The following is a 27,939-nucleotide window of genomic DNA, read 5'->3' on the forward strand; positions in this document are numbered from 1 at the left end:
CCTTTTTCCTGGCTAACTCTAGTACAGCAGGGAGCTAACATGTCAAACTTAACCAAAGCCATGAGTTTCACCAACTGTTTTTTTTTTGTGCCTCTCTCAACAAACCCCCGTTAGCCGCAGTTCCCCTCTGGTCCAGGTTCAATCTGTCACAGTCGCCTACGGGGCCTGGCACCACCTTAACGGGTATCCCCTTGTTCGAAGTGCACTCTCAGAATCTCTCTCTCTGCTATGGGACAGCCAGCAATTCCAACTCCACCTGCAACACCACAGTAAAACTAAATTCCTCCTTCTACGCACCTCCAGGAGGACACTTCTGGTGTAATGGAACCTTAACCAAAGCCATTAATGCCTCCTTCGCCTTCCCTTGCACGCCTGTCACTTTAGTCCCGCAGTTGAAGGTATACGGGCAAGCTGAGCTCCTATCTCTCCTTACGCCTCCCCCTGCTCGCCGAAACAAATGAGCTGTCTTCCTCCCAATAGTAGTCAGCCTCTGCTTAGCATCCTCTTTAGCGGCTGCTGGAATAGGAGGCGGAGCAATGGGCTACAGTGTCACTTCAGCCGCTCAACTGGAAGACAAGCTCCGTGTGGCCATTGACACGTCAGCTGCCTCCCTGGCCTCCCTCCAGCAACAAATCACGTCACTGGCCCAGGTAACTCTCCAAAACCGATGGGCCCTTGACCTACTAATGGCAGAAAAACGAGGTACCTGTCTGTTTCTTCAGGAACAGTGCTGCTACTATATCAATGAATCAGGCCTGGTAGAAGAGAATGTCAACACTCTCCACTGCCTCCAAGAAAACCTCTGTAAAAAGCAAAATACATCAGTCTCGCGTCTCAGCTGGTGGCAATCTCCCCTGTTTACCTGGTTGACCCCTATCGTCACTCCCATCATCATAATCTGCTTACTATTACTAATTGCCCCTTTCCTTCTCAGGTTCCTACAAGCTCATATGCCAAGAAATTGGATGAGTGGCTGTTAACCAAATGTTGCTTCATCCCTACGTCCAACTCCCAACCGAGGCACCTGCTCACTAGACCCTCTCCCTCACTCCACCCCTATTCAGCAGGAAGTAGCCAGAAAGAAGCGGCATCCTATATTATCAAAAGGGTCAGAATGTAATGTCTCGCCAGGAGCTCAGACACACCCACCCCCCTCCTTGCCTAGAAACCACTTCACCACTCCACGCCCACTTCTGCACTCAGCACGCAAATCTGCACTCAACACTAGCCTCTACACTCAGCACCTAGCCAACCATTGAAGAATCCTGCCAAAAATTTAAAAGAATTCCTGCCAAAACCTGCCCAATAGCATTTTGCCCCATCCAGGTCCCACTCCCCCTAGGCGGCCCGCTCACCGGAAATCCCGCCTACCTGCCAATGGCAGCTTGCCCTCATCCACGTCCTGCTTCCCAACAACCAATCAAAACGCCTGCACTCCCTATAAAACCCCAAGTCCAAGAGGAGTCAAGAGCGACTTCTCTGGCCCCTCCTGTCGGACTGCAGAACCTCGCCCAGGAGCCGATTAAATTTCTTTATTTCAATAACTGGCCTCAGTTGCCTCATTAGAACCTTGGTTGCTTCATTTAAACCTTACAAAACCCACTTCATATAACTTGTTGTATGTGTGTGTTCTGTCTCATCAGACTCAGACAAGCTGGTAACCAGTACAGTGAACCTGCTTCACAATGCCAAAGCCAGCGAAAGACACCACAAGAAATGTGCAGACCAATCTCCCTTAATAACTTTGGTGCAAAAATTCAACAAAATGCTATTAGCAGATAGAATTAAGAAGCATTTTTAAATGAGTATGTGCCATGGTTCTATTAATGCATTCTCACATTGCTACAAAGAACTACCTGCAACTGGGTCATTTATGAGGAAAAGTGGTTTAATTGGCTCATGATTCCACAGGCTATACAGGAATCATGGCTGGAGATGCCTCAGGAAACTTACAATCATGGTGGAAGAGGAGAAAGGAGGCTCATCTTACATGGCCAGAGTGGGAGGAAGAGAGAGAGAGAGAAAGGGGAAGTGCTATATACTTTTAAACCATCAGATCTCATGAGAACTCAGTGTCACAAGAACAGAAAGGGGGAAGTCCACCCCCATGATCCAATTACCTCCTACCAGGTCCCTCCTCCAACACTGGGGATTACAATTCAACATGAGATTTGAGTGGCAACATAAATCCAAACCATATCAATGAGCAAGTAGGACTTATTCCTGAAATGTAATATACAAAAAGAAAAATCAATGTGATATACTCCATTAACAGAATGCAGTGGAGAGAAAACACAAATGGTCATCTCTATTGGTGGAGAAAAAGTAGCTCACAAAATTCAATACCCTTTCATGGTAAAAACAGACTAGAAATAAAAAGAAAGTATATCAAAAAAAATCCCATATATGAAAAATCCACAGCAAACATAATATTAGTGGTGAAAGACTAAAAGCTTCTTGTTTAGGATGAGGAACAAGGCAAGGAGGCTTGCTTTCACTTCTACTCAACATACTACTAGAATTCTAGACAGAGCAATTAGGCAAGAAAACAATTAAAGACGTCCAAATTGGGAAGGAAGAAAAATGATCTCTGTTCACTGATGTTACAGTCTTATATGTAGAAAACCCTAAAGATTTAACACAAAAAATGTTAGAACAAATTCAAATTAGCAGAATACAAAGTCAACACACACAAAAGTGGCATCTCTGCACACTAATGAGGAACAATCTAATCTGAAGAGGAAGTTAAGAAAACATTTCCAGGCTGGACACGGTGGCTCACGCCTGTAATCCCAACACTTTGGGAGGCTGAGAAGGTGAATCTCTAGGTCAGCAGATCAAGACCATTCTGGCCAACATGGTGAAACCCCATCTTTACTAAAACTACCAAAATTAGCTGGGTGTGGTGGTACATGCCTGTAATCCCAGCTACTCAACAGACTAAGGCAGGAGAATTGCTTGAACCAGGGAATCGGAGGTTGCAGTGAGCCAAGATCACGCCACTGCACTCCAGCCTGGTGACAGAGTAAGACTGTGAAACTCTGTCTCAAAAAAAAAGGAGATAAAGAAAACTCCATTTTCAGTAGCATCAAAAAGAATAAAATGCTCAGGATTAACCAAGGAGGTAAAAGATATGCACAATGAAAACTGCAAAACACTGCTAAAAGAAATTAGTAACACAAGTAAATGGCAAGACATACCATGTCATATGGTCTGGTTCTGTGTCCCCACCCAAATCTCATCTTGTAGCTCCCATAATTCCCATGTGTTGTAGGAGGGACCTGGTGGGAGATGACTGAATCATGGGGACAGGTCTTTCCCATGCTGTTCCTGTGATAGTGAATGGGTCTCAAGATCTGATGGTTTTAAAAAAAGAGTTTCTCTGCACAAGCTCTCTCTTTGCCTGTGGCCATCCACATAAGATGTAACTTGCTCCTCCTTGCCTCCCATCGCAATTGTGAGGCCTCTCTAGCCATGTGGAACTGTAAGTTCAATTAAATGTCTTTCTTTTGTAAATTGCCCAGTCTCAGGTATGTCTTTATTAACAGTGTGGAAACAGACTAATACACCTGTTAAAGAATTGGAAGACTTGATATTGTTAAGATATCGATACTACCCAAGTCATCTACAGATTCAAAGCAATCTCTATAAGAATCCCAATGATGTTTTTTGAAAATAGAAACAACTATTCTAATGTTCATATAGAATTTCAAGGGACCCTCAATAACCAAAACAACCTTGAAAAAGAACAAAATTGGGAGACTCACACTTCCTAATATTAAAACTTTTTACAAAGCTATAGTAATAAAAATAGTGTGGGCTGGGTGTGGTGGCTCACGCTGTAATCCCAGCACTGTGGGAGGCCAAGGCGGGTGGATTATGAGGTCAAGAGATAGAGACCATCCTGGCCACCATGGTGAAACCCCATCTCTACTAAAAAATATAAAAATTAGCTGGGTGTGGTGGCACATGCCTCTAGTCCCAGCTACTCGGGAGGCTGAGGCAAGGAGAATTGCTTGAACCCAGAAGGCGGAGATTGCTTTAAAACAACAACAAAAACAATGTGGTTCTGGCATAAAGAGAGATATATAGACCAATGGAATAGAATACAGACACTAGAAAAATATCTTTGCACTTACGGTCAAATTATTTTCACAAGGTTGCCAAGACCATTCAATAGGGAAATGACTGTCTTTTCAACAAATGGTGCTTGGAAATTGGATGTCCACATGCAAAAGAATTCAGTTGGACCTTTATCTAATATCATATACTAAAATTAACACAAAATTGATCAAAGACTTAAACATAAGAACTGGCCGGGCACGGTGGCTCACGCCTATAATCCCAGCACTTTGGGAGGCCGAGGCAGGTGGATCACGAGGTCAAGAGATTGAGACCATCTTGGTCAATATGGTGAAACCCTGTCTCTACTAAAAATACAAAAATTAGCTGGGCGTGGTGGCACGTGCCTGTAGTCTCAGCTACTCAGAAGGCTGAGGTAGGAGAATTGCTTGAACCCAGGAGGCGGAGGTTGCGGTGAGCCGAGATAGCGCCATTGTATTCCAGCCTGGGTAACAAGAGCGAAACTCTGTCTCAAAAAAAAAAAAAAAAAAAAACACACATAAGAACTAAAACAATAAAACTCTTAGGGAAAAAAAATGGGAAAAGTTTCCTGATACTGGATTTGGCAATGATTTCTTGGATGAGGCACCAAAGGCACGGGCAGCAACAACAAAGACCAGTGGGACTTCACAGAAAGTAGGTTTCTGTGCCTCAAAGGACACTATTAAGAGGTGAAAACGTGACCTGTGGAATGAGAGAAAATATTTGCAAATTATATGTCTGATAAGGCAGTGATATCCAGAATACGTAGAGAACCCCTAGAACTCAACAATCCAATTTAAAAATGGACAAAGTTCTTCAATAGACACTTCTCTAAAGAAGTTATACAAATGGCCAATAAGCATATAAAGACATGCTCAACTAATAGGTAACTGCAAATCAAAACAACAGTAAGGTATCGTCTCACATCCACTAGGATGACTATTCCCAAAAAACAGAAAATAAATGTTGGTGAGGATGTGGAGAATTATAACCCTGTACGCCATTGGTACAACATAAAATAGTACTACTGCTATGGAAAACAGATGGCAGTTCCTCAAAAAACTAAGCAGATTTATCATACGATCCAGCAATTCCACTTCTGGGTATACACTCAAAAGGATTGAAAGCAGGGACTCAGACAGGTATTTGTATACCCACATTCACAGCAACATTATATATAACAGCCAAAAAGTGGAAGCAACCCAAGAGTTCATTGATGATGAATGGATAAACAAAAGGTGATAAATACATATATGCAATGGAATATTGAATCATTAAAAAGGATACACTACAACATGGATGAACCTTGAGGACGTTAAGTCTAATAAGTGAGTCACAAAAGGACAAATACTACATGATTCCACTTGTACGAGATACCTAGAGTAGTCAATTTCACAGAGACAAACAATGGTGGTTCCCAGGGGCTGGGGAGGGGGGAATAAGTTCTTATTTAATGAGTACAGAGTTTCAGTTATGCAAGATGAAAAGAGTTCTGGAGATGGATGTTCATAATGGCTGCATAATAACATGAATTTAGTATCGCTAAACTGTACAGTTAAAAATTTAAGATGGTAGATTTTGTGTGTATTTTATCACAGTAAGAACAATGGGAAAAATCTATCATGATCACAAACCTGAGGGAACTTAGGAGTTATAGGAGAAATAAAACACGTACACATTATACTAGAATGTGAAGGAGAACATGGGGAATCTAATAATCGCTAGCATTTATTGTGCTTTCTCCATGCCACCCATCAGAAAATGAGCTTTCAACACTTTATTTAAACCTCACAAAAACTTGTAGAAGATAAGCATTACTATTTACTCCCATTTTACAGATGACGATACTGAGGCACAAGTCTCACGGTTGGTAAAGAATGAAGCTAAGATTCAAAGTCTAGTGAGTCTGGATCCAGGTCCAAGCTCTTTTTTTTTTTTTTTTTTTTTTTTTTTTTTTTTTTTGAGATGGAGTTTCGCTCTTGTTACCCAGGCTGGAGTGCAATGGCGCGATCTCGGCTCACCGCAAACTCCGCCTCCTGGGTTCAGGCAATTCTCCTGCCTCAGCCTCCTGAGTAGCTGGGATAACAGGCACACGCCACCATGCCCAGCTAATTTTTGTATTTTTAGTAGAGACGGGGTTTCACCATGTTGACCAGGATGGTCTCGATCTCTTGACCTCGTGATCCACCGGCCTCGGCCTCCCAAAGTGCTGGGATTACAGGCTTGAGCCACCGCGCCCAGCCTCCAAGCTCTTAATCACTAAAGTATGTAAAAACATGTACAGTAACTCCATCCTGTAAGATCCTAAGAGAAGGCACACCAGGTATTTTGGAAGATCAAAGGAAAGAGAAAGATATTCCAGCTGGGATAAGATTGAGAAGGTGAAGGGCTGTATCAGGGAGGCCTTCATGGAAGAGGTTTCATTTGAATATAAACCTAAAAAAATGAGAATCTGAACTCATGAACATGGAGGGAGATGCATGAGAGCACCAAGAGACGTAATCTACCAACAACACACTGTGGCCCTGATCAACACCAGTCTAGATTAGATTAAACACGTTTCTGCTCCAAGCCCCACACTTCACCAGGCCCTAAATGTCACAATGAGTGGGCATCATTGTCACTCAGCATCTATTCTTAGTGCTAGCTTAGTGCAACCTGTAATTCTAAACATCTGCTCTGTGACTGACACCATTCAGGCCCCCCGTGGAATCTTTTTAATCTCTTGTGCACATCCTTGAGACAAAATGCTACTGCATCCAAGCACAGCAAACATTTGTGGATTGTGCCACCACTGATATCAGGGACGAGTACTCCCTGGAACTGTGGAGAAGTTTGAGCTGTGGAGGCACTTGGGTAAGAGAAAACATGTAAAGGAGAACTGAAAAGAGAAATCAACTTTCAACTTTAGACATTTATTTAAAAGACTGTTAGGGCAAGCCCACAGAAATAGCATTAACTTTTAGCTGAAAATCCAGGGGTGTTTTTTCTACCAAGCATAGCAAATTAAATTTGTTCCTAGGAGACACAATTACAACTGTACCTAGAATTATGTCAATTTTTAGAATAAAAAAGATTAAGTAAAATATTTTATGGATCTGCTAAAAGAGAACCTTTGATGAAACATCAGAATTCACACTGAAACCACTTTCACATGGTCGAAGGAACTGCTGACAAAATGGCATTAAAGTATTTAGATTTAGTTTGGAAAAAGTCAAAGATGCATTAAATGAGTTAAGTAAAACAACAGAGGATCCTCAAATCAAGAGTAAAATTGTGGGGAAAAAATTTAAAAAAGAAAAATAATGAAATTGTTATCTTGGGAGAAAAAAATAATTTTGAATGAGCACCATCTATATTTAGTATGAACTATTTTTCACTATTATTACAAAAAAGGAATCTAAGTTTGTCTAAGAATTAAAGTATTACAAGCTTTAGAAACTGCTTTCCCAAATAAAAATGCATGTGAAATATACAACAAAAATGGCATTCCAATAAAATATAAAGAAACCAAAACAATAAAAAAAGAATGTTTTACATGACTGTGAAGAAGATTCACATACAAGCACTCCCCATCTAACTTGTTTATAAACCATTTTTTGACCATTACAGGTCAGGGTATAATCTTGATTGAAAAAGGTTAGAACAAATTGAGGAAAATACAGCTTTTAAGGAGGTTTCCTTACAATATTCCAGAATTGAAAAATGTGAAAGAATAATTCAAGAAATACTGTATGATCTAGATATTGTTTTAAGAGACAGGGAAAATTGTACTATAAGGAATTTTTTGTAATTTTCTGTGATGTTTTTAGTAAGTCTCACTAAACATCAATAGGTTCTTGGAAACTGCAAGTTTCAGCAAAACTACACAAAATCAGTTTTTGTTTCCTCAATGACATTATAACAAAATGTTGAACCGATGACGACATTCGAGGACCTGTATATTTTGCCTAAAACTACAGTTTCCAAGAACCTTTCCACAATGTTATGTGAGGGCTTTCTGTACATGTGGCCTCATTACAGGAGGCGAATGTAGTATGTAAAATGAATACCTGAATGTGAATATTTAGCCTCCCACAAGCCTCTTAAGATTCAGCAATGAACACAAACGTTGGTTGACAATTCCAGGTGTAACTCCTTATCAGAGCAGTTTTTCCAAATCAAAGTTGATTTAGAAAAAAAAAAAAAAGCTGCAATGAATCAAGAAAGGTTCATCTAATTTGGCATTACTGACAATAGAACACAAACTACATAAAAATCTAGATTTTAGGAACATAAGTTTGCTTAAATGAAGGAAAAATGAGAAGGAATGCATAGAATCATATAAATTACTGTGTCTTTATTCAAATATCACTGGCACAGGAACAGAACACCCAGAAATATGCTATGATAATTAAATTCAGTGATCTTTGATATTTTTGCCAACTTCCAGTCATAGAAAAACCATGACTTTAAATATACTTTATTTTGTGTTATAATGGTCTATTTTGTCAAGTTAGGAAGACAGAGCGTATTTTCAACAGTTTATCGGTGTGATATGGAACTTTTAATTATTTGGAGACATATGGTATGTGGTACTTCTGCCCCACACCCTAGAAACTTTGGGAGGGGGCTGGCTCTTAAGCTGCATTCAGCACCCCTAAAGACAATAACGACCACGGTGGGAAAGGGATAAAGATGTATTTGTTTCCCTCTATGCAAGGAGGAGAATAAGCAGCCCCCAAAGCCAGTTCACTTCCCCATATGGTTTGATTTACTCTAATTTTCTCCGCCTGGGCTCCTTTCTGGGCTGAGTCCGGTGGGATCACAGATGTATCACTGTTTGGCTAGCCCACAGCTTCCGGCAGAACAGGGATAGGGGAGGGTTTCCCTGGGAAATTACATTGTGAGATGCTATCTGAGTGAAAAATATGCGGCCCCCAAGCTCCACCTTCATTAGCCAGAATAAAACCCAGGGATTTCTGCCTTCTGGAGTTTCAGACTGACAGGAAAAGAGGAAATCAAAGAGTCCCTGGTTGGAACTTTTCTAATAGGCTTTCTGGCAAGGAGCCAAGCCCGGGAATGAGCTGGAGAAAGCAAATTGGGTTGGACTGCAGTGGCTATGGGGAGACCCTAGCCAGAGCAGCTGAGTTCAGCCCGGCTACTGCTATCACATATTCTCATGTCCCTTTATTCCGCCCATCCCTGAGGTACAAATATCATCCCCATTTTATAAGCAAGGACTCAGACTTAGAACACAACAGAGGTTAAGCAACCACACTGCCCGCTCCCCTCCCCCACCATCTCTCCCCTTCCCACATCCCCCTCTTCACAGACTAAGGCCTTCTATCATCCTGCAAGTCTCTTATAATTCCTCTTCCTCCTGGATGCCTGGGTTCCAGGTGCTCTGTGAAATATTCTCTAAGCACATCTTTGACCTTCTTACCCCTTGCCAAAATTATAATTCAATGTTAATTGTGTGACCATTTAATGAATACCGTCTAAGAGTATAGGGACTGTCTCTGTCTTACGATCATAGTGCCAGTGCCATTCACAGTGGGTGACACAAAAGTGCTGCCTTTATGTCATCTGAATGAATCCATTTCTCCCTGTTTCCTTCCCCTTGAAAAAAAAAGCTTGCCATATAACTGGTATCGACAAGTTAACCTGCCTTAAAACAGCAGCTGCCATATGAGAAAATAAAGTGCCAATTGGCACTGACTGTAAGTATTATGGGTATACTGTATTGGGCTGCAGAAAACAGGACTATGGAGGTAGGGTTGAGGCAAGAGGGACAAGGACAAACAGAGAGGGACAGAGTCAGGGCTGAGAGTGAGGTTTGGTGGTGTTAATTTTCTCATTTGGGACCCACCTCAACCAAGAATCCAGGCAGAAGAGAGTAACTGGTTAAGAGCTGGGTTGTTGAAAACCCAGCTCCGCCAGGAACTAGCAAGTTCTTAATCTTTGAGCATCTTTTTCCTTATCTGCAAAATAATAGTAACAGTGATATCACCTGCTTCTTGGGTTGTTACAAAAAAATGCGTGGTAGTATGTAAGAATTGCCTTGGTACGATGCCCGGCACACTGTCAGTGATCAATAATGGTGCTGATAGAGAGAAAAGGTTTCCGTCAGCTGGAGGCACTTGTTTTTACCCTCTGCAGCCCGTTTCCTACTTTCCAACTGGGGTTTCCATTCAATTCCCCAGGGAAGGTGGAAGTATATCTTGGAAGATTTCGATCACCCCTAATCCCCATTCAGTTCAAATCTATTTCCAATAGATTCAGCAAGCAAAAAGCCTAGATAAGGAAGAAACAACCAGTTGGAGGGGACTATGGCAGAGCCCAGAAAGCCCAGAGGTGGTAAAGGGTCATTCCTGAGACCAGTGGCCAGAAGGTCTATTTCCCCATCTCAGCCCCTCTTTGGCAAACTCTTTAGCTCTTAAGAACCCAGAGTTCATTCTCAGGACCTGAAGCCTGAGGCCAGGAGTCTCTGGATAGGTCTTCTATGTGTGCATCTCCCTCCCCAGCAGAGGGGAAGACGAGCCTGTGGGAGGCCTTTACTGCCTGAGGTTGAGTGGTTCCTGAAACTGGACTCACCTGTGACATGAGGGGTCTCCCAAACCTCAGCCCAGACCCGGATGCTTCCCCACATTTCCTCCTCCCTAGCCGAGGAGGATGTACAGGCGAAACAAAAAACTACACTGCTCTGGGAGCCATGAAACTCACATCTCGTCCCAGCTTTTCTACTTTTTCTGCCTTTATTTTTAAAATGAGCATAGTACCCCAGATGACCTCTAAGGACTATCCCTGCACTGGCAGTTTGAGGTCTTCTGCACTGGGACCATGGATGTGAACCACAGCCTGCCCTGGGGAGATGGCAAGGGAAGGGGAACCAGAAACCCTAAAAAAAAACCCTCTAACCTTAAGGGGTCCATTAGCACTCTCAAATTACAGGCACATATATACGTGTTTTGCTTTTCTTCTTCAGAAAACGGTGAGTTGCAGTCTCACATTCTCAAACTTCTGCTCTAAACTGGCAACATTTAAAGAGTCTATTTGGGAACTTTGGCCAAGATTTGGGAAACCCAGCACTCTCCTGTTGTCTTGGTAAAAATGAGAGCGGATGCAGCCCTGTTTCCTAACGCTGATGTAACAAATTACCACAAACTTAACAGCAACACAAACGTATTACTTACAATTATGCACACCAAAAGACATAAGTCTCTTAGTCACCAGACGAGAATCAACGTGTCAAGAATCAACGTGTCGGCAAAGCTGGTTCTTTCTGGAGCACCAGGGAACAATTTGTTTCTCGCTTCTAGAGGCTGTTGGCTCTTGACCCCATCACCCGCATCCTCACTTCCATCCTCACATAACCTTTCCCACTGACGCCAACCCACCTGCCTTCCACTTATAAAGACCCTTGTGACTACATTGGATCCACCTGGAAAACCCAGGGTACTCTCCCTGTCTCAGGATTTTTAACTTAATCACATCTACAAAATCTGTTTTACAATGTAAGGTAACAAATTTACAGGTTTCAGGAATCAAGATATAGGTGGGGATTGTGAATATTCAGCCTACCAGAAGCCTTTTGAATCGTTCTATCCTGTAGCCCAGCAATTCCACTTGCAGTTTATCCTACAGACACAGACACGTGTAAAGAGGTAATGTCCACACAGCAGAGTTTCTAATATTTAAACTGGAAACAAACTGTTCTACTGATAATCAGTAGAAACGTAACTAAATGAGCTAGGAATATTTGTACATTATTCTAAAAAGATGCAGTATTCTAAAAATAAGTATATTCAAATGTACTAACATGAAAAATAAGTCACGTTGCTAGGAGAAAAGCAACTTGAAATAAAAGCTGTATAATGTGACTCCATGTTGTGGTACGTATATGTAATTTCTGGATGGCTATCAGCCTGGTCAACATGACAAAATGCGTCTCTACTAAAAATGCAAAAATTATCTGGGTGTGATGGCATGCGCCTATAAAGCCGGCTCCTAGGGAGGCTGAAGCAGGAGAATCACTTGAACCCAGGAGGCAGAGGTTGCGGTGAGCCGAGATTGTGCCACTGCACTCCAGCCTGGGCCACAGAGGGAAACTGTGTCTCAAAAAAAAAAAAAAAAGCCAAAATTTCTTTTGGTCATTCTGAGGGCTGGAAATGTTCCATATCTTATCTGAATGGCAGGATGTATGCGTATACGAAAACCCACTGACCTTCACACCTAACATTTGGGCACTATTCTGTGAAGTTCTGCCTCAATAAAAAAAAGTGCATTCAAAAATATAGGACGTTTCCCCTCTTTGGCCAAAAGCCAAGGGTTATTGATCTGTGTGTCCTTCTGAAATTCAGTGCAAAAGTGGTGCGTGCCTCTTTCTGGGCAAGTGTTGACCTTTTTTGTCAGATTCTTAAAGGGATTTGGAGCTCCTAAAAAGTTAAAAATTACTAGTGAGGGCCTTCCTTAAAATAAAGACTACTTATTCCTGGTTCTGTTGGGGTTTAACTAAAGGTCAGACCGCTCTGTCAGAGCAGGCTTTCTGGAAATGCAGGCCTCGAGAAAGGGAGGCATGAGCGTATTTACTGGGCTGGCTGCAAACAAACAGCTACGTTTTTTTCTTTGGGGAGCAAAATACAGATAATTATCACCACTTGAGCTTTAGCGCAACCGTTTAAAAAGGCGTGGCTTTTTATTGGCCCAGCGCCTTTGTGTGCAGCGAATCCCGAGGCGCGCGGCTGCGTCCTCGCCCTGGTGGGCGGAGCTCTGCCCAGCCCTGCAGGCCTTTGCGCATCGGGCCGTGCCCCCTCGCGCTGGCTGGGCGGAGGCGCTAGGTAGTAGAGGGGCAGCTTAACCCTCCGCCTCACCCGACAAGCCTGAAGAAAGCTTAACCCACGCTCTGGATTCCTCTGGGGTCCCTTATCCAGGCCCGACCTGCAAACCAGAATTTCCAGTGTGACTGTGTTGGCAGAGAGCTAATGAGCAGCCGAGGAGGCTGTGGCTGTCGCTGCTGTAGACTTGCCCAAGAGGGAAGGACACACTTAACATTTGTGCCCTATTATCTGTGAATAGTGCGCAAAGGATCTTAGGAACGCCAGGTCCTTAGTCTCTCTGCTTGGAACGAGGCAGGTGGGAAGGAGCATCTCAGGGAGGGGAGGGAATCGGCAAACTAAAACCCCAACCCCATATATTGAGTTTCTATGGATGGATACCAGCCCCTGTGCTACAGAAATGCTTTACATAAAAGAATGGGCTCTGAAGCCAGGCTCAGCCAATCTGTAGCTGTGTGGCCCCCCACAAGTTGCTTATCTTCTCTCTATGTTAGTGTCCTCCATAATGTGGCATAACAGTGGTACCACCCCCACTCTCCAGTTTAATTCTAAGCTGGCCCTCCTAGCCCTCTGATTTTTTTTTTATAGACTGAGATATAATCCACTTACCATGAAGTTTATCCTTTTAAAGTGTACCATTCAGTGGTTTTTAGTATCTTCACAAATTGTGCGACCATTTCTACTAATTCCAGAACATTTTTATTCCCAAAACAAGGGCCCCCGTAGCAGTCACTCTCCATTCTCCACTCCCCTCAGCCCCTGGGGACATTCATTTACTTTTTGCCTTTCTTGATTTTCCTCTTCTGGAGATTTCATAGAAACGGAATCATATATGTGACCTTCTGTGTCTGGTGTCTTCCACTTAGCATAGTGCTCTCAACGCTCATCCACGCCTCCCATGGTGCGTCTCGTACTTCATTGCCTTCTGTGGCTGCCATTGCATGGATGTGCCACATCTTGTTTATTCATTCATCAGTTGATAGATATTTGGGATGTTGCCACGTTTTGGCCATTATAAATTATGCTGCTATGAACCAACATTCATGTACAAGTTTTTGTGTGGACGTAGGTTTTCATTTGTTTGAGTGTATAGTAAGGATTTTATCTTATACTGTTCTCCCCCTCCCCATCATAAGGGCCTTCTTTCTGTCCCTCCAGAAAACCAAGCTCACTCTCACCTCAGGGGTTTTGGCCTAACTGTCCCCTCTGTCTGGAAGGCTGCTCCCCCAAATTGTTACTTACAGTTCACTCCTTATCAATCAGATCTCAGTTTAAATATCGCCGCCTCAGTGAGGCCTTCCCAGACCATTTTATTCATTCTCTGACCCTTACCATATTTTACTTTCTTTATATCCATTATTACATTCTAATCTATTTTCTAATTTACTTATTTGTGGCATACCTACCCCTTCTATTAACAGAACTAAGCTCCATAAAGCCAGGTATTTTGTCTGTTATGACATTAGCTATCACTGGCTGCTAGAACAGTGCACGGCACGTAGTAAGCACTTATTAAACATTAGCTGTTATTCATACTTCACAGCACACTTAGGAAGTAGGTACCATTATTATGCACATGTTACAAATGAAGAAACTGAGACTCAAAGGAGTTAAGTGACTTGGCCAAAATTATGCAACTGGTAAGTGTATAGCCTGGGTTTGGTGCCAGGACTGTCTGGTTCAAAAGCCGGTGCTGCTTGTAGGATGCTGTACTGCTTTTTTCGGCTCCTTCTTCCAGACCTATCTAGCCTCACAAATTGGCAATTCCAACCAGGACTCCTCTGGGCTTAGGAGACAGGGAGACGAAACAGAAATGTGGATGTTGTCCAATCTGGCAGCACCACGAGGCCTGGCCCTGGAGCGGGTCGGGGAGGAGGATAGGAGCACTCAGCTCCTGGGAGCTTTGGCTGGAAAACAGGCCTCCCCAGAGCCGCCAGCCAAGGCCTGGCCTCCCTCCAGCAAGTCCCTGTGAGCCCTGGCAAGCAGCAGGCACTCTCAAACAGCAGGCCTCCGGCACCGTGTATACTTAGGTGGACTTCCTCTTATGCAAAACTCCAACAGGCATACCAATAACTAACTTCATGCCTGGTGCTGTTCTAAATACTTTTCATGTATTAACTCACTGGATCCCCAAATTAGCATCATGAGGTATGTATCATATTACCTCATGTAACTGATGAGGAGATTGAGGCCTTGGATGGCTAAGCAAACTGCTCAAGGTCACAAGGCTAAGTGGAGGCGGGATATAAACTCCGGTCATCTGACCTGAGGTTCCTTCTTTTACTTGCCACTCTACCCTGCATCTCAGTAATGGATTTGAGAATAAGTCTTCATTTACAAAATTATTCACCACTGGATAGCTGTGTGACCTAAACTCTAAATCCAAAGCTCTCTGGCCTTTAATTGCCTTATGTGCATTAATTGACAAGAATCAGCTTATCTTCCATGAGTATTCTTTAGAAAAAGATGCTAATATGTATTATGGCTCCGGGCAGGATCAAGCTAAATTAGGTGGAACTCTTTGCAGCAGGATTTATCAGTGCCTTTAATATGCTAATATCCAATGGGTCTCTTCAAGAGAGGGGTTGAGGATGTAGCATTTCCCAAACTTTATTGACATAGAACAATGTGGAATAGTATTCCATGGAACACAGTTGGCAAACACTCATTTTAAAAGCTTATTTGGGCTAGGCACAGTCACTAACACCTGTAATCTCAGCACTTTGGGAGACTGAGGCAGGAGGATCACTTATGCCCAGGAGTTCAACACTAAACCTGGATAACATAGCAAGACCCTGTCTCTTAAAAAATTAATTAAAAAAAAATTAGCCAGGTGTAGTGCCACTCACCTATAGTCCCAGCTACTTGGGAGAATGAGCCAGAGAGATCACTCAAGCCCAGGAGTTAGAGGCTGTATGTAGTGAGCTATGATTGCCCCACTGTTCTCCAGCCTGGGCAATATAGCAAGACCCAGTCTAAATATTAAAAAAAAAAAATAGCTTGTTTGGAAAAAAAAGATCATTTATTCTGAGATCGGACAGAATTCTCTTCTCTGTCCCTACTTTTACCTGCTAGGAAGAGAGGAACTTGTAAACAATCATCAACTCCTTCAAGCCTGCAGGGACTTTTGGTTAGCATGGAGATGAAGAAAGGAAAGGGAACACGTTTGCTGAGCACCTACTATACGCCAACTCTGTGATTATGACTTAGATTGTTTTTCATGATGCTGAAAACAGCCCTTTGAAGCAGGTTTTATTTGAAGAAGGTGGGATAATGTTGCAGATGAAAATGTAGCCTTTGGAGTCTGATAAACATGAGTTTGCATCTTAGCTATGCCACTTGATCGCTATAGCTGTGTGAACTTGGGCAAGTCGCTTAACTGTTCTATGCTTCAGTTTCCTGCTTGCCAAAATGGATAATACAATGCCTACCTAATATGGTTATCATGTGGCTTTGCTGATATAATGCATGAGAGGCACTTACATAGACTCTGCACATAGAAGGATTATCATTATCCTCTTCATTATTCGTGGGTTTTTTTGTTTGTTTGTTTTGAGATGGAGTCTCACTCTGTCATCCAGGCTGGAGTGCAATGGCTCGATCTCAGCTCGCTGCAACCTCCCACTCCTGGGTTCAAATAGTTCTCCCACCTCAGCCTCCTGAGTAGCTGGGATTACAGGTGCCTACACGACACCCAGCTAATTTTTTGTATTTTTAGTAGAGACAGGGTTTCACCGTGTTGATCAGGCTGGTCCTGAACTCCTGACTTCATGATCCACCCGCCTCAGCCTCCCAAAGTACTGAGATTACAGGTGTGCGTCATTGCTCCTGGTCGCGTTATTTGTGTTTTCCAGATCATACAGCAGAAACCCAGAAAGGATACTAACTTGCCTAAGGCCACATAGCTACTGTGTGTGGCTGAACTGAGACCCATACACAACTCCAAACCTGCTGTTTCTCTCCAGGATCCCTGAAGGCGGATAAGCCAATTTCATCTGAACTTGCAAATAAAACCTCTCATTCTCTCCACGCCTCACACCACATGCCACCCAGGAGTGAGTGGGAATTTCCCTTTGGAACTCAGACCCTACCATCCATGCATAAGCGTTCAGACCTGCTTGGCAACGGCATGCCCATGACCCCAGGCCCTGACAAATGGGCCTGGAGAACTCATAAGGTCCTGAACCTCTGGACACCCCTTTATAAGCTTCTCTATACAGGGAGCATTCCATAAAAGCCATGGCCAGTGCACACGCTATATGCATAGGAAGCCACATGGTCCCTGCTGTTGACCTGCTAGGGATCTTCCAAGCCCTAGCATAGTGGGGATGCCTCCGTGGCGGTCACAGGGGAGGGTCAGCAGGGAGACAACATGGAGGCCAAGGGGGCAAGGTTCCAGGCTCTGGGCCTGAATCAACTAAAGCAGCTGCTCTTGAAAGAAGTTTGTATGTTGTCCTTCTATGTAACTTTCTATCTGAAAAAAAAGGCTTGCTGTCTACCCCTATACCACCAAAAAAAAAGTTTTAAACACCACTGATCTAGTTCCTCATTTTCATTGTGCATTTTGGGAAAACAGGCCCAGGTGGGAAGGAACGGCCGCAGGTCCCAGCGTGTTAGTGACAGAATAGGGACTGGAACTGACATCTCCTGTCTATTTTTATACCAGCCTGTCAAACAGCAGAGTCTGAGATTGTTTTTTTTAACTGAAAGGGAAAACAGAGCCTACGTTTGTTGTTCATGTTCAAGTTGACTTTAGAATCAATCTTCCCTCTGGCCACACTCAAAGCTCACTGTGTTCCTACCCAATCTGTTCCCGTATACTGAATGCTGTAGGTCCACACAGGCCCAGGGGATGAGCGGAACTACAGTCCCCCTCGATCCTCCACCACCAGGTTTCTGTCCTTACAGTTGCCAGTAAGAAGCAAACGGTAGGGAACAAGGAAGACAGAGTGAATCCCAGCTTAGCTACTTATTCTCTGTGTGAACCTGAGCAAGTCACTTGACCTCACAAAGTCTCACTGCCATCAGCTGTAAATTTGGGGTAACTTTACGGAGTTACCGTAAATTTCACGTGCCACGAAGTTATCCTAACATGGGATTGCTGTAAGGATTAGAGGCAATACACATAAAGAACCTGCAACATGGAAGTGGTACAACAGGTAATAGTTAATATTGTTTTAACTATAGCTGGTTTTTGACAAGATCTGAAGTTCTTATACATAACTTAAGTGCATTAGGCTCTCTGCACACCCACATCAAGGCCAAGCAATGCTGCACTTCCACATGCGTGCGTTGGAGTGAGCCCTGCCCTCGCCAGTCATTCCACATTCTTCCACCTGTAGGCAGATGTTTGATGGGAGAATCCCATAGATGCAGTTGGATCGGCCTGAGAAGAAACTGGCTCTAGAATTAGTCTGCTGGGTTTCATTATGGCTCTACTATTTAACAGCAGACAAGTTTCTCAACCTCCCTGAGCCTCAGTTTTGTCATCTCTAAAATGGGAATAATAGCAGTCTCTAATTCTTAGACTCGTTTTGAGGATTGAATGGGATAACACCTGTGAAAATCTTAGTGCACTGGCTCACCTTTAAAAACTGGCCAAAAACTATTAACTCATGATTGGTCCTAAGGTCTGTCCTTTCTGCTCAGAAATAAAGCAAAGAGAAAGACTGGGTGCAACGGCTCATGCCTGTAATCCCAGCACTTTCGGAGGCCAAGGTGGGCAGACTGTTTGAAGTCAGGAGTTTGAGGCCAGCCTGGCCAACATGGTGAAACCCCATCTATACTAACAATATAAAAATTAGCTGGGCATGGTGGTGCACACCTGTAATTCCATCTACTTGGGAGGCAGGCTGAGGCGAGAGAATCACTTGAGCCCGGTGAGTGTCGAGGTTGCAGTGAGCTGAGATCATGCCACTGCACTCTAGCCTGGTTGATACAGTGAGACCCTGTCTCAAAAAAAAAAAAAAAAAAAAAAGAAAGAAAGAAAGAGAGAGATAAAAGTGCTGGGTTGGGGGCCAGGTGCAGTGGCTTATGCCTGTAACCCCAGCACTTTGGGAGGCCAAGGCAGGCGGATCAGCTGAGGTCAGGAGTTAGACACCAGCCTGGCCAACATGGAGAAATGCCGTCTCTACTAAAAATACAAAAGTTAGCCTGGCGTGGTGGTGGGCGCCTATAATCCCAGCTACTTGGGAGGCTGAGGCAAGAGAATCGCTTGAACCCGGGAGGCGGAGGTTGCAGTGAGCCAAGATTGCACCACTGCACTCCAGCCTGGGCAAGAAGAGCAAAACTGTCTCAGAAAAAAAAAAATTGTGCTGGGTTGGGATTCCAGTGACTTTGAGTCAAGTGTTGATTCTGCCACAAATTAGCTGAGTGATGTTAGCCACGACCTTGCCCCTTCTCTGTATCTCAGTTTCCCCAGCAACTTCAAACTCAAGGGGCTGGATTAGGCAAACGCTTTCTGACTCTGGAGAAGGGCTGAGAAGGTTATATAGCTGCCCCCAGAAGGGATGATGAGAAGGTTATATAACTGTGTCTGGATGGCCCCAGTCTTCCCACACAGAGGAGGGTCAGGAAGGGGACTAATCCTCAAACCAGTGGCCTCATCAAACCAGTGCCTTAGTTCAGGGAGCCATTATTGAAATGCACAATCCCAGCTTGAAATTCTCTATCACTGTGTGTGACCTTATGAAAGTCACTTCACCTCTCTGAGCCTCAGTTCTTTCATCTGTAAGAGGGATTTAAAGTGGTACCGGAGTAAGGGATTGTAAGAGCACATGAGGTGATGTCTGCTAAGTGCTTAGCACACAGAGCTCGGTAGAGTGTCGGTTTGGTAACATTATTGATGCCAGTGGACCCCATTGTTGGGAATGGTGCTTTTCTTAGAACCAGAACAAGTACACACGTGTCCATTCCAAGTCTTATTTCTGATGTTGGCAAAGCTCTTTATGAGGTCAGAAGCCATCCCAGGGACACACCTGAAAAGGGGTGGGCCAGCCTCTGCATGCTGACCATCCAGATTCCATGACTCCCCGTCAGCCTGAAGGAGGTGACAACCATCTGTCTTTCCCCACCCTGCCTGGAAGACCAGCTGGGCAAGGCTGAGAAGGACTTCAGACTATATCTTGCCCAGTCATCTTACCCAACTAGGATGTAAGAAGATGAGGTGACCTATCCAGGTTTTACTAGACCTAGGACTGCACAGCAGTATGTGCAATATTGAAAAGAGTATTTGGGTTTGATTCTTCGCTTCTCAAGTTAAGACTAAGAGTCCTCACAGGACTTCAGTTTCCTCATCTGGAAAACAGTGTAATAACAGAGTCTCTTCCCAGGGTTGTTGCAAAGATTAAGCGAAGATTAAACATAACATGAGCCACAAGTGTAATGTCTCTCCGCTCTGCTCCTGCTCTAGTAATCTTTGGCCATAGCATACTGGAAACACACAATGCACTGGTTTGTGGAGTTCCTGTTGTAAAGCTGTATAGAGCAGCAGAGTTGGTCTGGGGTGCTATTGAGCTGAACCCCTATTAACCTCAATAGGGAAGGTACCAGGTTCAAGGGCTGAAGAAGAGACCCAGAGCCAGCAAATGAGGGTGGGGTTTGATTGGCGGCTTACATACAGGGAAGCAATAAAAATTGACGGCTTACATACAGGCGACTTACATACAGTGGCAAGCTGGACAGGAAAACCCGCCCACTGACAACAGGCTAGGATAGGTAAGGGCACTACATCATCCTTACCTACAGAAAACGTCCACTGGCGACAGGCTGGACATGATGTCCTCCTTATCTACAGTCCAGCAGCGGCAGGCTGGACAAGATGACCCAGTGGTGAAGGGCTGGACACGAAAACCACAACCACTTGCAAACTGCATGCAGTTTATATCATATTTTCACTTAACACCGCCCCTTAACGACCTCCACCTGGCAACCTTCATCCATCTCAAAACTCAAGGCTTCAGTCTTCTGTACGGTCCATATTCCATGGGACAGGCCGGGAGCTCAGATGTTCCTCATAGACAAGGAACGAATCTCCAGGTTGGCCACTCCCGGATTCCCCAGCTTGGAACACACATTCAGGTGTGTCTGCCGTACAGGGTCATTGTAAGCGTATGCTTAAGTTATTGTGCCAGGTGCATTTACCCTACAGGTGCCAGTCTGAAAACCTGGTTGGGGCCCTGACTCTCTCTCTGTTGCTCTGTGACCTTCCGCCGGTCACTTTCCCTCTCTTGCACTCAGATTTTTCTTCTATGAACAGCAATGCCCAATAGAAACATAACATGAGCCATATATGTAATTTTAAATAGTTTAGTAGCCACTTTATAAAGAGTGAAAAGAGTAGGAAAAAATAATTTAATTTTTTTTTTTTTTTTGAGACAGAGTCTCGCTATATTGCCAGGCCAGAGTACAGTGGCACAATCTTGGCTTACTGCAACCTCCACCTCCCAGATTCAAGTGATTTTCCTGCCTCAGCATTCCGAGTAGCTGGGACTTCAGGCGCCATCCACCATGCCCAGCTAATTTTTTTGTATTTTTAGTAGACATGGAGTTTCACCTTGTTGGCCAGGATGGTCTCAATCTCTTGACTTCATCATCCGCCTGCCTTGGCCTCCCAAAGTGCTAGGATTATAGACATGAGCCACCATGCCTTGCCTTAATAATGTTTTTACTTAGCCCAATACATCCAAAATATTATCATTTCAATATGTGATCAATATTTAAACATTATTAATGAGATTTTCCTTTTCTTTTTCTAAGTTTTTGAAATCTGAGTGGTTCTCAACCTAGCATGACTTTGGCAATTGTCTGGGGGTGTTTTTGGTTGTCAAAACTGGGGTGGGGGTTGGGGTGTAGGGGTGTGTGCTCTGCTGGCATCTGGAGGGTAGAGGCCGGGGTGCTGCTAAACATTCTACAAGCACACGACAGCCCCTGCAACAAAGAACAATCTAGTCCAAAATGCTAACTGAGCCGGCTTTTTCTTCTACGGCACATCACGATTCAGATGAGCGGCTCATCAAGTTCTCAATGGCCACATGCAGCTGGTAGCTACTGTATTGGACAGCACAGCTCTGTAACCTAAAACGTTTGGAAATGCACTTGGAAAAGTCACATGTTTTAAAACTTGGGTTTTGGTGAATTGGTTTTTTTACTCATCCCAGAATAACTGACCAAAAGAGTTGTGGCTGGGTCACCAGTTGCTGGCTGGCTAAGGGCAGAACCCATCTGTCCCTAGCTGGTTAGACCCTTCTAAAGCCACCCGCCCTCCCCAGGGAGACGGAGCCTGGAACAGACAGTGAACCCTGTTGTTCTTTTCTGGGGAGACAATGCTGCAGGCCCTGCTACCTGCCTGACAGGGCTATTGTGGCTCGAGGAGAAAAGGGCTTTGTCAGGACAGTGGCCGAGGAGCCTGCAGTTCAATGGCGCCCTTTATGTCTACGCTGGTGAGATGCTCTGATGCCAGCCCTGTTGAGGCCCAGCCCCCTTCTAGAACAGATGGGGAGCCTGAGGCCCAGGGAGGGTGTGGACGTCCCTGCAGCGGATCTCAGCCTCCTTCACCTCGTGCCACTGCCCTAAAACAGGAGATCCCCTGACTCTGAAAAGGCCTGTCTCAAAGCACAGAATAAGTTCAATATTGCCCTAACCCCTGACAAGGAGGCCCTGCCCTGACCCTACAATTTAGAGGTTCCACAAATCACAAACACATACAAAAATAAATGTATTAAAGAACATATTTGTGCATCTGTCTCTCAGGATCTGGGCTCAGCTCTGGCAATACAATCTGAAACATCCTCTCTTGTGATTTAAAAAGTCAAGTTGCTAAGAGAAGCCACTATTTAAAGTGTTCTCAACATCCATGCATGTACGCCCACACATGCGCAATATAACTAAGGTGACAGATGTATTAATTAGCTTAATTGTTGTATCATTTCACAACATACACCAATATCAAATCATTACGCTGAACATCTTAAATACATACAATTTTCATTCGTCAGTCATACTTCAATAAAGCGAGGAAGAAAAAAGTTCGGGTCAGAGGGAAATACTCCATATTTCTCACCCTATGTCCTCGGAACAAAAGCAAGCAAGTTTGAAAGCAGTGAGGGTTTGAGAGCTGTGCCACGCTGGGCTCCGCGCTGATCCTGTTTTATAGCACAAGGAGGGGCCGAACAGCAGAAATGCTTAGGGAAGAGAAAGAGAAGTTGAATTCTCTTGTCAAATTCTCCCTTGCAGATAGCAGGGATGCATATATTTTTTTATCACGAAGTATTACTTCTAAATAGGGCCAGTCATCCCGTATCTTGCCACTCTATGTTCAAGTTCATATGGGTCTCAGAGGTTTCACCTCTACTTGAACGGTAGTATGACACACTTCCAAAGTTAGAGGCAGGCCTGGGAGCACTCACCTGCAGACTCACGTATATTCTGTTGGCAACAGCTGTGACTTCTGTCAACCACAGAAAAGAAAATGAAGCTTTTAAGGAATTAAAGTTAGTTTTATTCAGAAGTCTTACTGAGGGCCTGTAATCTCAGCACTTTGGGAGGCTGAGGCGGGTGGATCACCTGAGGTCAGGAGTTCGACACCAGCCTGGCCAACATGGTGAAACCCCGTCTCTACTAAAAATACAAAAATTAGCCGGGCGTGGTGGTGGGCACCTGTAATCCCAGCTACTCGGGAGGCTGAGACAGGAGAATCGCTTGAACCTGGGAGGTGGAGGCTGCAGTGAGCCGAGATCTAGCCACTACACTCCAGCCTGGGCGACAAAGCGAGACTGTCTTAAAAAAAAAAAAAAAGTCTTATCGAGGACTAGAAACTGAAGACAAAAGTCTGGGAGGAGTCTTTTAGAAAGGTTCTATCCCACTGCTCTAAAACAGTGTTTCAGCTCATAGCTTATTTACAGGTAGCGGAGGTGCAGTACGTGCTCAAACATTACATCAAATTTGCTTAGAAGTTACAGTAAAGTAGAATCACATCAAAGTCTGGTGCAAGAGTACATCTGGTCATAGATGACAGAGGCATAGTCACTAACCTTGTTAGTTATCCTGTGTGTAGGAATAGGCAAGGTCTAGGGTCATTCATGTAGTTTCACAGGCAAGAGATGTGGGGGCCTTTGCTCTATCCTGTTTTGTTTTCAAAGCATTTTTCCAGAGAGCTGAACCTCATTACAGAATCAAGGGCCTGTGAAATTATGCAGGAAGTAAAATGAGCAAACGTGGCTTCTTACATTCGCTGTGTCTCATTTCCCTTTCTCTTTAACCTCTCCCCTTCCCAACCCAATCCCAACCCCTGGGAGAAGGGGCTGTCACATTTGACAGACAAAGAAACTGATCCTTATGAAGAGTAAGCAACTTGTTTAAAGTCATCTAGCAAGTTAGGGGAAGCCCCATGCGGGGAGAATCCATCCTTGGAGGCCCCGCTACAAGTCCACAAGTAGACAATGGAGGGTGGTAGCTAGGAGGGCCGGCTTGGGGGCCAGAGCAGCTCTGTTTACATCTGGCATCCTCATTCACTAGCTGTGCAACGTTGGGAGCAAGTGTCTCGGAGTATTTAGAGTTTTTAATTTTTTGTTTTATATAAGTTGTTAACACTAAGGGAAGCTGGTGACAGGTATATGGGAACTCTCTATAGTATTTTTGTAATACTTCCATAAGTCTAAAACTATCTCTTGATAAAATTTAAAGAAATACAGTTTCCTCTCATCTGTAATGGAAAGAGTAAGGATATCTGTCTCCTAGGAGGCTTCAATGAGACAGTTCCTGGAAAGGGTTTAGCACAGCATCTGCCTCATGCTGACAACTCCATACATGACAATTCTTAACAGGTGGCTGGGTACAGTGGCTCACGCCTGTAATCCCAGCACTTTGGGAGGCCAGGGTCAGCGGATCGTAAGTTCAGGAGGTCCGGACCAGCCTGGTCAACGTGATGAAACACCATCTCTACTAAAACTATTAAAAAAATTAGTCGGGCATGGTGGCCTGATCCTGTAATCCCAGCTACTCGGGAGGCTGAGGCAGGAGAATTACTTGAACCTGGGAGGCAGAGGTTGCAGTGAGCCGAGATTGCACCATTGTACCCCAGCTCTGGGTGACCGAGCAAGACTTGCTCCATCTGGTTTGGGGTTGGGGAGACTGCCTCCTCCAGCAAGCCAGACACCACTACTGGCAGAACCCATCACGGCTTTCTTAGCTTCACGCCCCTCACTGCCCAGGAGCAGTTTATTTCAGTCTAAAATGCCAGGCAGCTTAACGTGGCCACTACTGCACAAGGTTGATGCTGGCTCTTCCACTTCCCAGCTGAGGTCCCCAGAAAGTTACTCGGGCACTTTGTGCCTCAGTTTCCTTTCTGTAAATAATAAAAATCTGTACATTAAAGGCAGTCATGAAGATTAAATGAACTGGAATTTTTCAGCACTTAGAATTCTGCCTGGCCTACAGCAAACTCTATGTAAGTGTTTTTATGGTCCAGGTCAGTGTTTTTCTAACTTTTTTAAAGTGGTAATTTCAAAAACATTGGTCTCTAAGAATTGATCACATTTTGTTTCCCCCCATTAAAATATAAGGTACTTGGGGGACAGGGAATGGTCTGACTCATTTTGGACTCCAATCACTGCATTCCTTCTTTCACTTAATTTACCAAACTCCTATTCATTAGACATAAATATATATTGAGCACTAGGCACTCACTAGGTATCTGTTACCTACTAGTGCCCAGCACGGATCAGATCTAGGTTGAATCAATGAATGGGTAAGGCAAGGAAAGGAGGTCAGAGGGCAGAAGGAAGGGAGGGCAGGAGGGTGGAATGGGAGGAAGGGAGGAAAGGTGGAGGGGAGGAGGAAGAGGGGGAGGAGGGAGGGGGGACGGTGGGAGGGAGAGAAGGATGGAAAAGAAGGAACCCAGGTTCCCAACTGGCAGCAGTACCCCCTTCCAACCCCCACGTTGCCACATCCACCTCGGCAGGAAAGTTGCCCCTTCTCCAGCCATCCAGGGCCTCAGTATTCTTTCACTGGGGATGGAGCTGGGTGCCGATTCGGGCATCGGAGAGGCGGTGCCGGGGAACCCGCCCCCTCGCCTCTGGCCCCTGGCACGGGGCGGTGACTCCAGGGCTGGGAGCCTGGCAGCGTCCTCACCCCGGAAAGGCATGCGCCCCTCTGCGGGCGGCCCGAGCGCGGGGACCCCTCCCCCCGGAGTTGCCCAAGACACTGGGTGACTCCTCCCCGGGGACCCTCCCCCGCTGGGACGCATCACTCTCCCCACTCCTGGGTCCGGACCCCGGCGGCTTCTCGAGCGCGAGCCACGCGGGGGACAAGTCGCGGCCACCTGCCCCGGAGCCGGGGAGTCCGGGCGCCGTCCGCCCGCGCGTCGGTCCGTGTGCCCCGAGCCCCATGGAGCTGCGGGCCAGCAACGCCAGCTGCGAGAACGGTGCGTGCGGCAGGGCTGGGGACCAGGCGGGCTTCGCGCTTCGCGCCCTCCCTTCCTTGCCACCCCTCTCCTTCGCATCCTCTCAGGGGACCCAAGGCGGGGGAGGGGCAGGGCCAGCACGAGGTGGCTCCCCCCAGCTTTGAAGATCAGGGTTCTGGCTGAGACTTCACCTTCATCTTTGCATCTTCCCTGACAGGAGCCAGGGAAGGAAAGGATGTCCCCTGGGTTGAGATGGGGGTTTGGGGTGTGGGGCAGGCATTTGGACGAAAGCAGACACTCTGAGAGGTGGGGGTTGGGGTTGGGGGATTCTGTGTTTTTAAGGTATAGTTGCTTCAGGCTTTAGTACCTGCGCAGTTTGGGCTTTCTCTCTGGGTCAATGCGAGGACCACCAAAGTATGGATGGTCTTGCTTTGGGAAAGAAAGGGAAATAACTGCAGGAAGGGGTAAAGAAACAGCCTTGGCTTTTTACTGCATTCTGACCATAAAGTAGGTAGCGGACTGGGCCCTTTAACCTGCATTATCTCACTGAATCCTTAGAATAACCCCAGAAAGAAATAATAATAAGTATTATTACTTTACTATCTTGTTATCCCCATTCTAAAGATACAGAAACTGATGCTCTGAATGGCTAATGATTTGCTGCAGGTAATACAGTGAGGAAATGGAATACAGATCCAGGGCTGGTGGATACTAAACCCTCAACTCCTTCCTTGGTGTAGCTCCACTTCCCTACCTGCCTTGGAAATGCAGCTGTGGAACGTCCCTGTTTCTCTAACTTCTTCCCTTCCGCAGTGAAGCTTTCAAAACCAGCCTGTCGGGTGTCTGACTTTGGTTTCCTGAACAAGGCAGGCCGTTTTCAGGCTCACCTTTTCTTCTAGGGCAGAATGTGGTTCCCCGGTCCCAGCATATTCTGGAAGAGATGACAGGGATCATCTGGCCCATGCTCAGAATTGGGTTAACTTTGGCCATCAGCCCTCTCTCTTTTGCTTTTCACTGCAGTGGGAGAACTTGACTCAGTGGAGGGTGCTGAGCCCTTGGGTGCTGCAGGCTTTACAGTGACAGCCAAGTCCATCCACAGAGGGTTCTTTGACTCCACCTGCTCCAGCTGCACCTTCAGGGATCAAGGGAAGGGCGTGGGGATGAGTTTGGTCTTCCTCTCAGGAGTCACCTCCCTTAGCCCATGTCCTCCCAGGCTCTGGCTCATTTCCTGGGCTCAGGGAACTCCCCAGATTCAGCTCTTGGGCAAGGAAGCCTGAGCTGGAGAAACAGGAATGAGCAGTGCAGAGCAAGTCTGATTAGGGACGGAAATGCCTCCTGTCTCATCTTCCCTCGATTGTGACATGGGTTTTGGAAAGAGATATCTCACACTGCAAACGACACATGGATGTGCCCTAGTGGGTTCTGGGTCCTGATCTTCCACCAGATGTTGGTGTGACTTAAGCAAGCCCTTCCCCTTCTCAGGGCCTCAGTATCCCCAGCTGAAAATAATAATTTAGACTGCTTTCTAAGGGCTCTTCAAGCTCTTTCATGGGTCTGTGTCATGGAAGAAAGGTCAACATTGCCCTTCATCTGTTCCACCAAGTTGCCACTCTGCACTGC

The 27,939-nt window shown here is 45.1% G+C and overlaps 1 protein-coding gene across 1 annotated transcript in view; it reads left to right on the top strand.

Annotated features, from left to right (window-relative positions):
* Positions 1-536: 536 nt before the first annotated feature.
* The window catches only part of NIPAL4 (NIPA like domain containing 4), a 41,016-nt gene continuing 13,613 nt past the window's right edge, over positions 537-27,939 (top strand). Inside the window, exons 1-4 of the mRNA XM_064376347.1 lie at positions 537-650; positions 17,754-17,848; positions 25,879-25,966; positions 26,058-26,340. Of these exons, the coding sequence (XP_064232417.1) occupies positions 537-650; positions 17,754-17,848; positions 25,879-25,966; positions 26,058-26,340 (580 nt within the window). The remainder of the gene's footprint in view (positions 651-17,753; positions 17,849-25,878; positions 25,967-26,057; positions 26,341-27,939) is intronic.

The sequence above is a fragment of the Aotus nancymaae genome, unplaced genomic scaffold (genome assembly GCF_030222135.1).
Source record: "Aotus nancymaae isolate 86718 unplaced genomic scaffold, 86718_ANA_hifiasm-v0.15.2.pri h1tg000015l_0, whole genome shotgun sequence".
NCBI lineage: Eukaryota > Metazoa > Chordata > Mammalia > Primates > Aotidae > Aotus > Aotus nancymaae.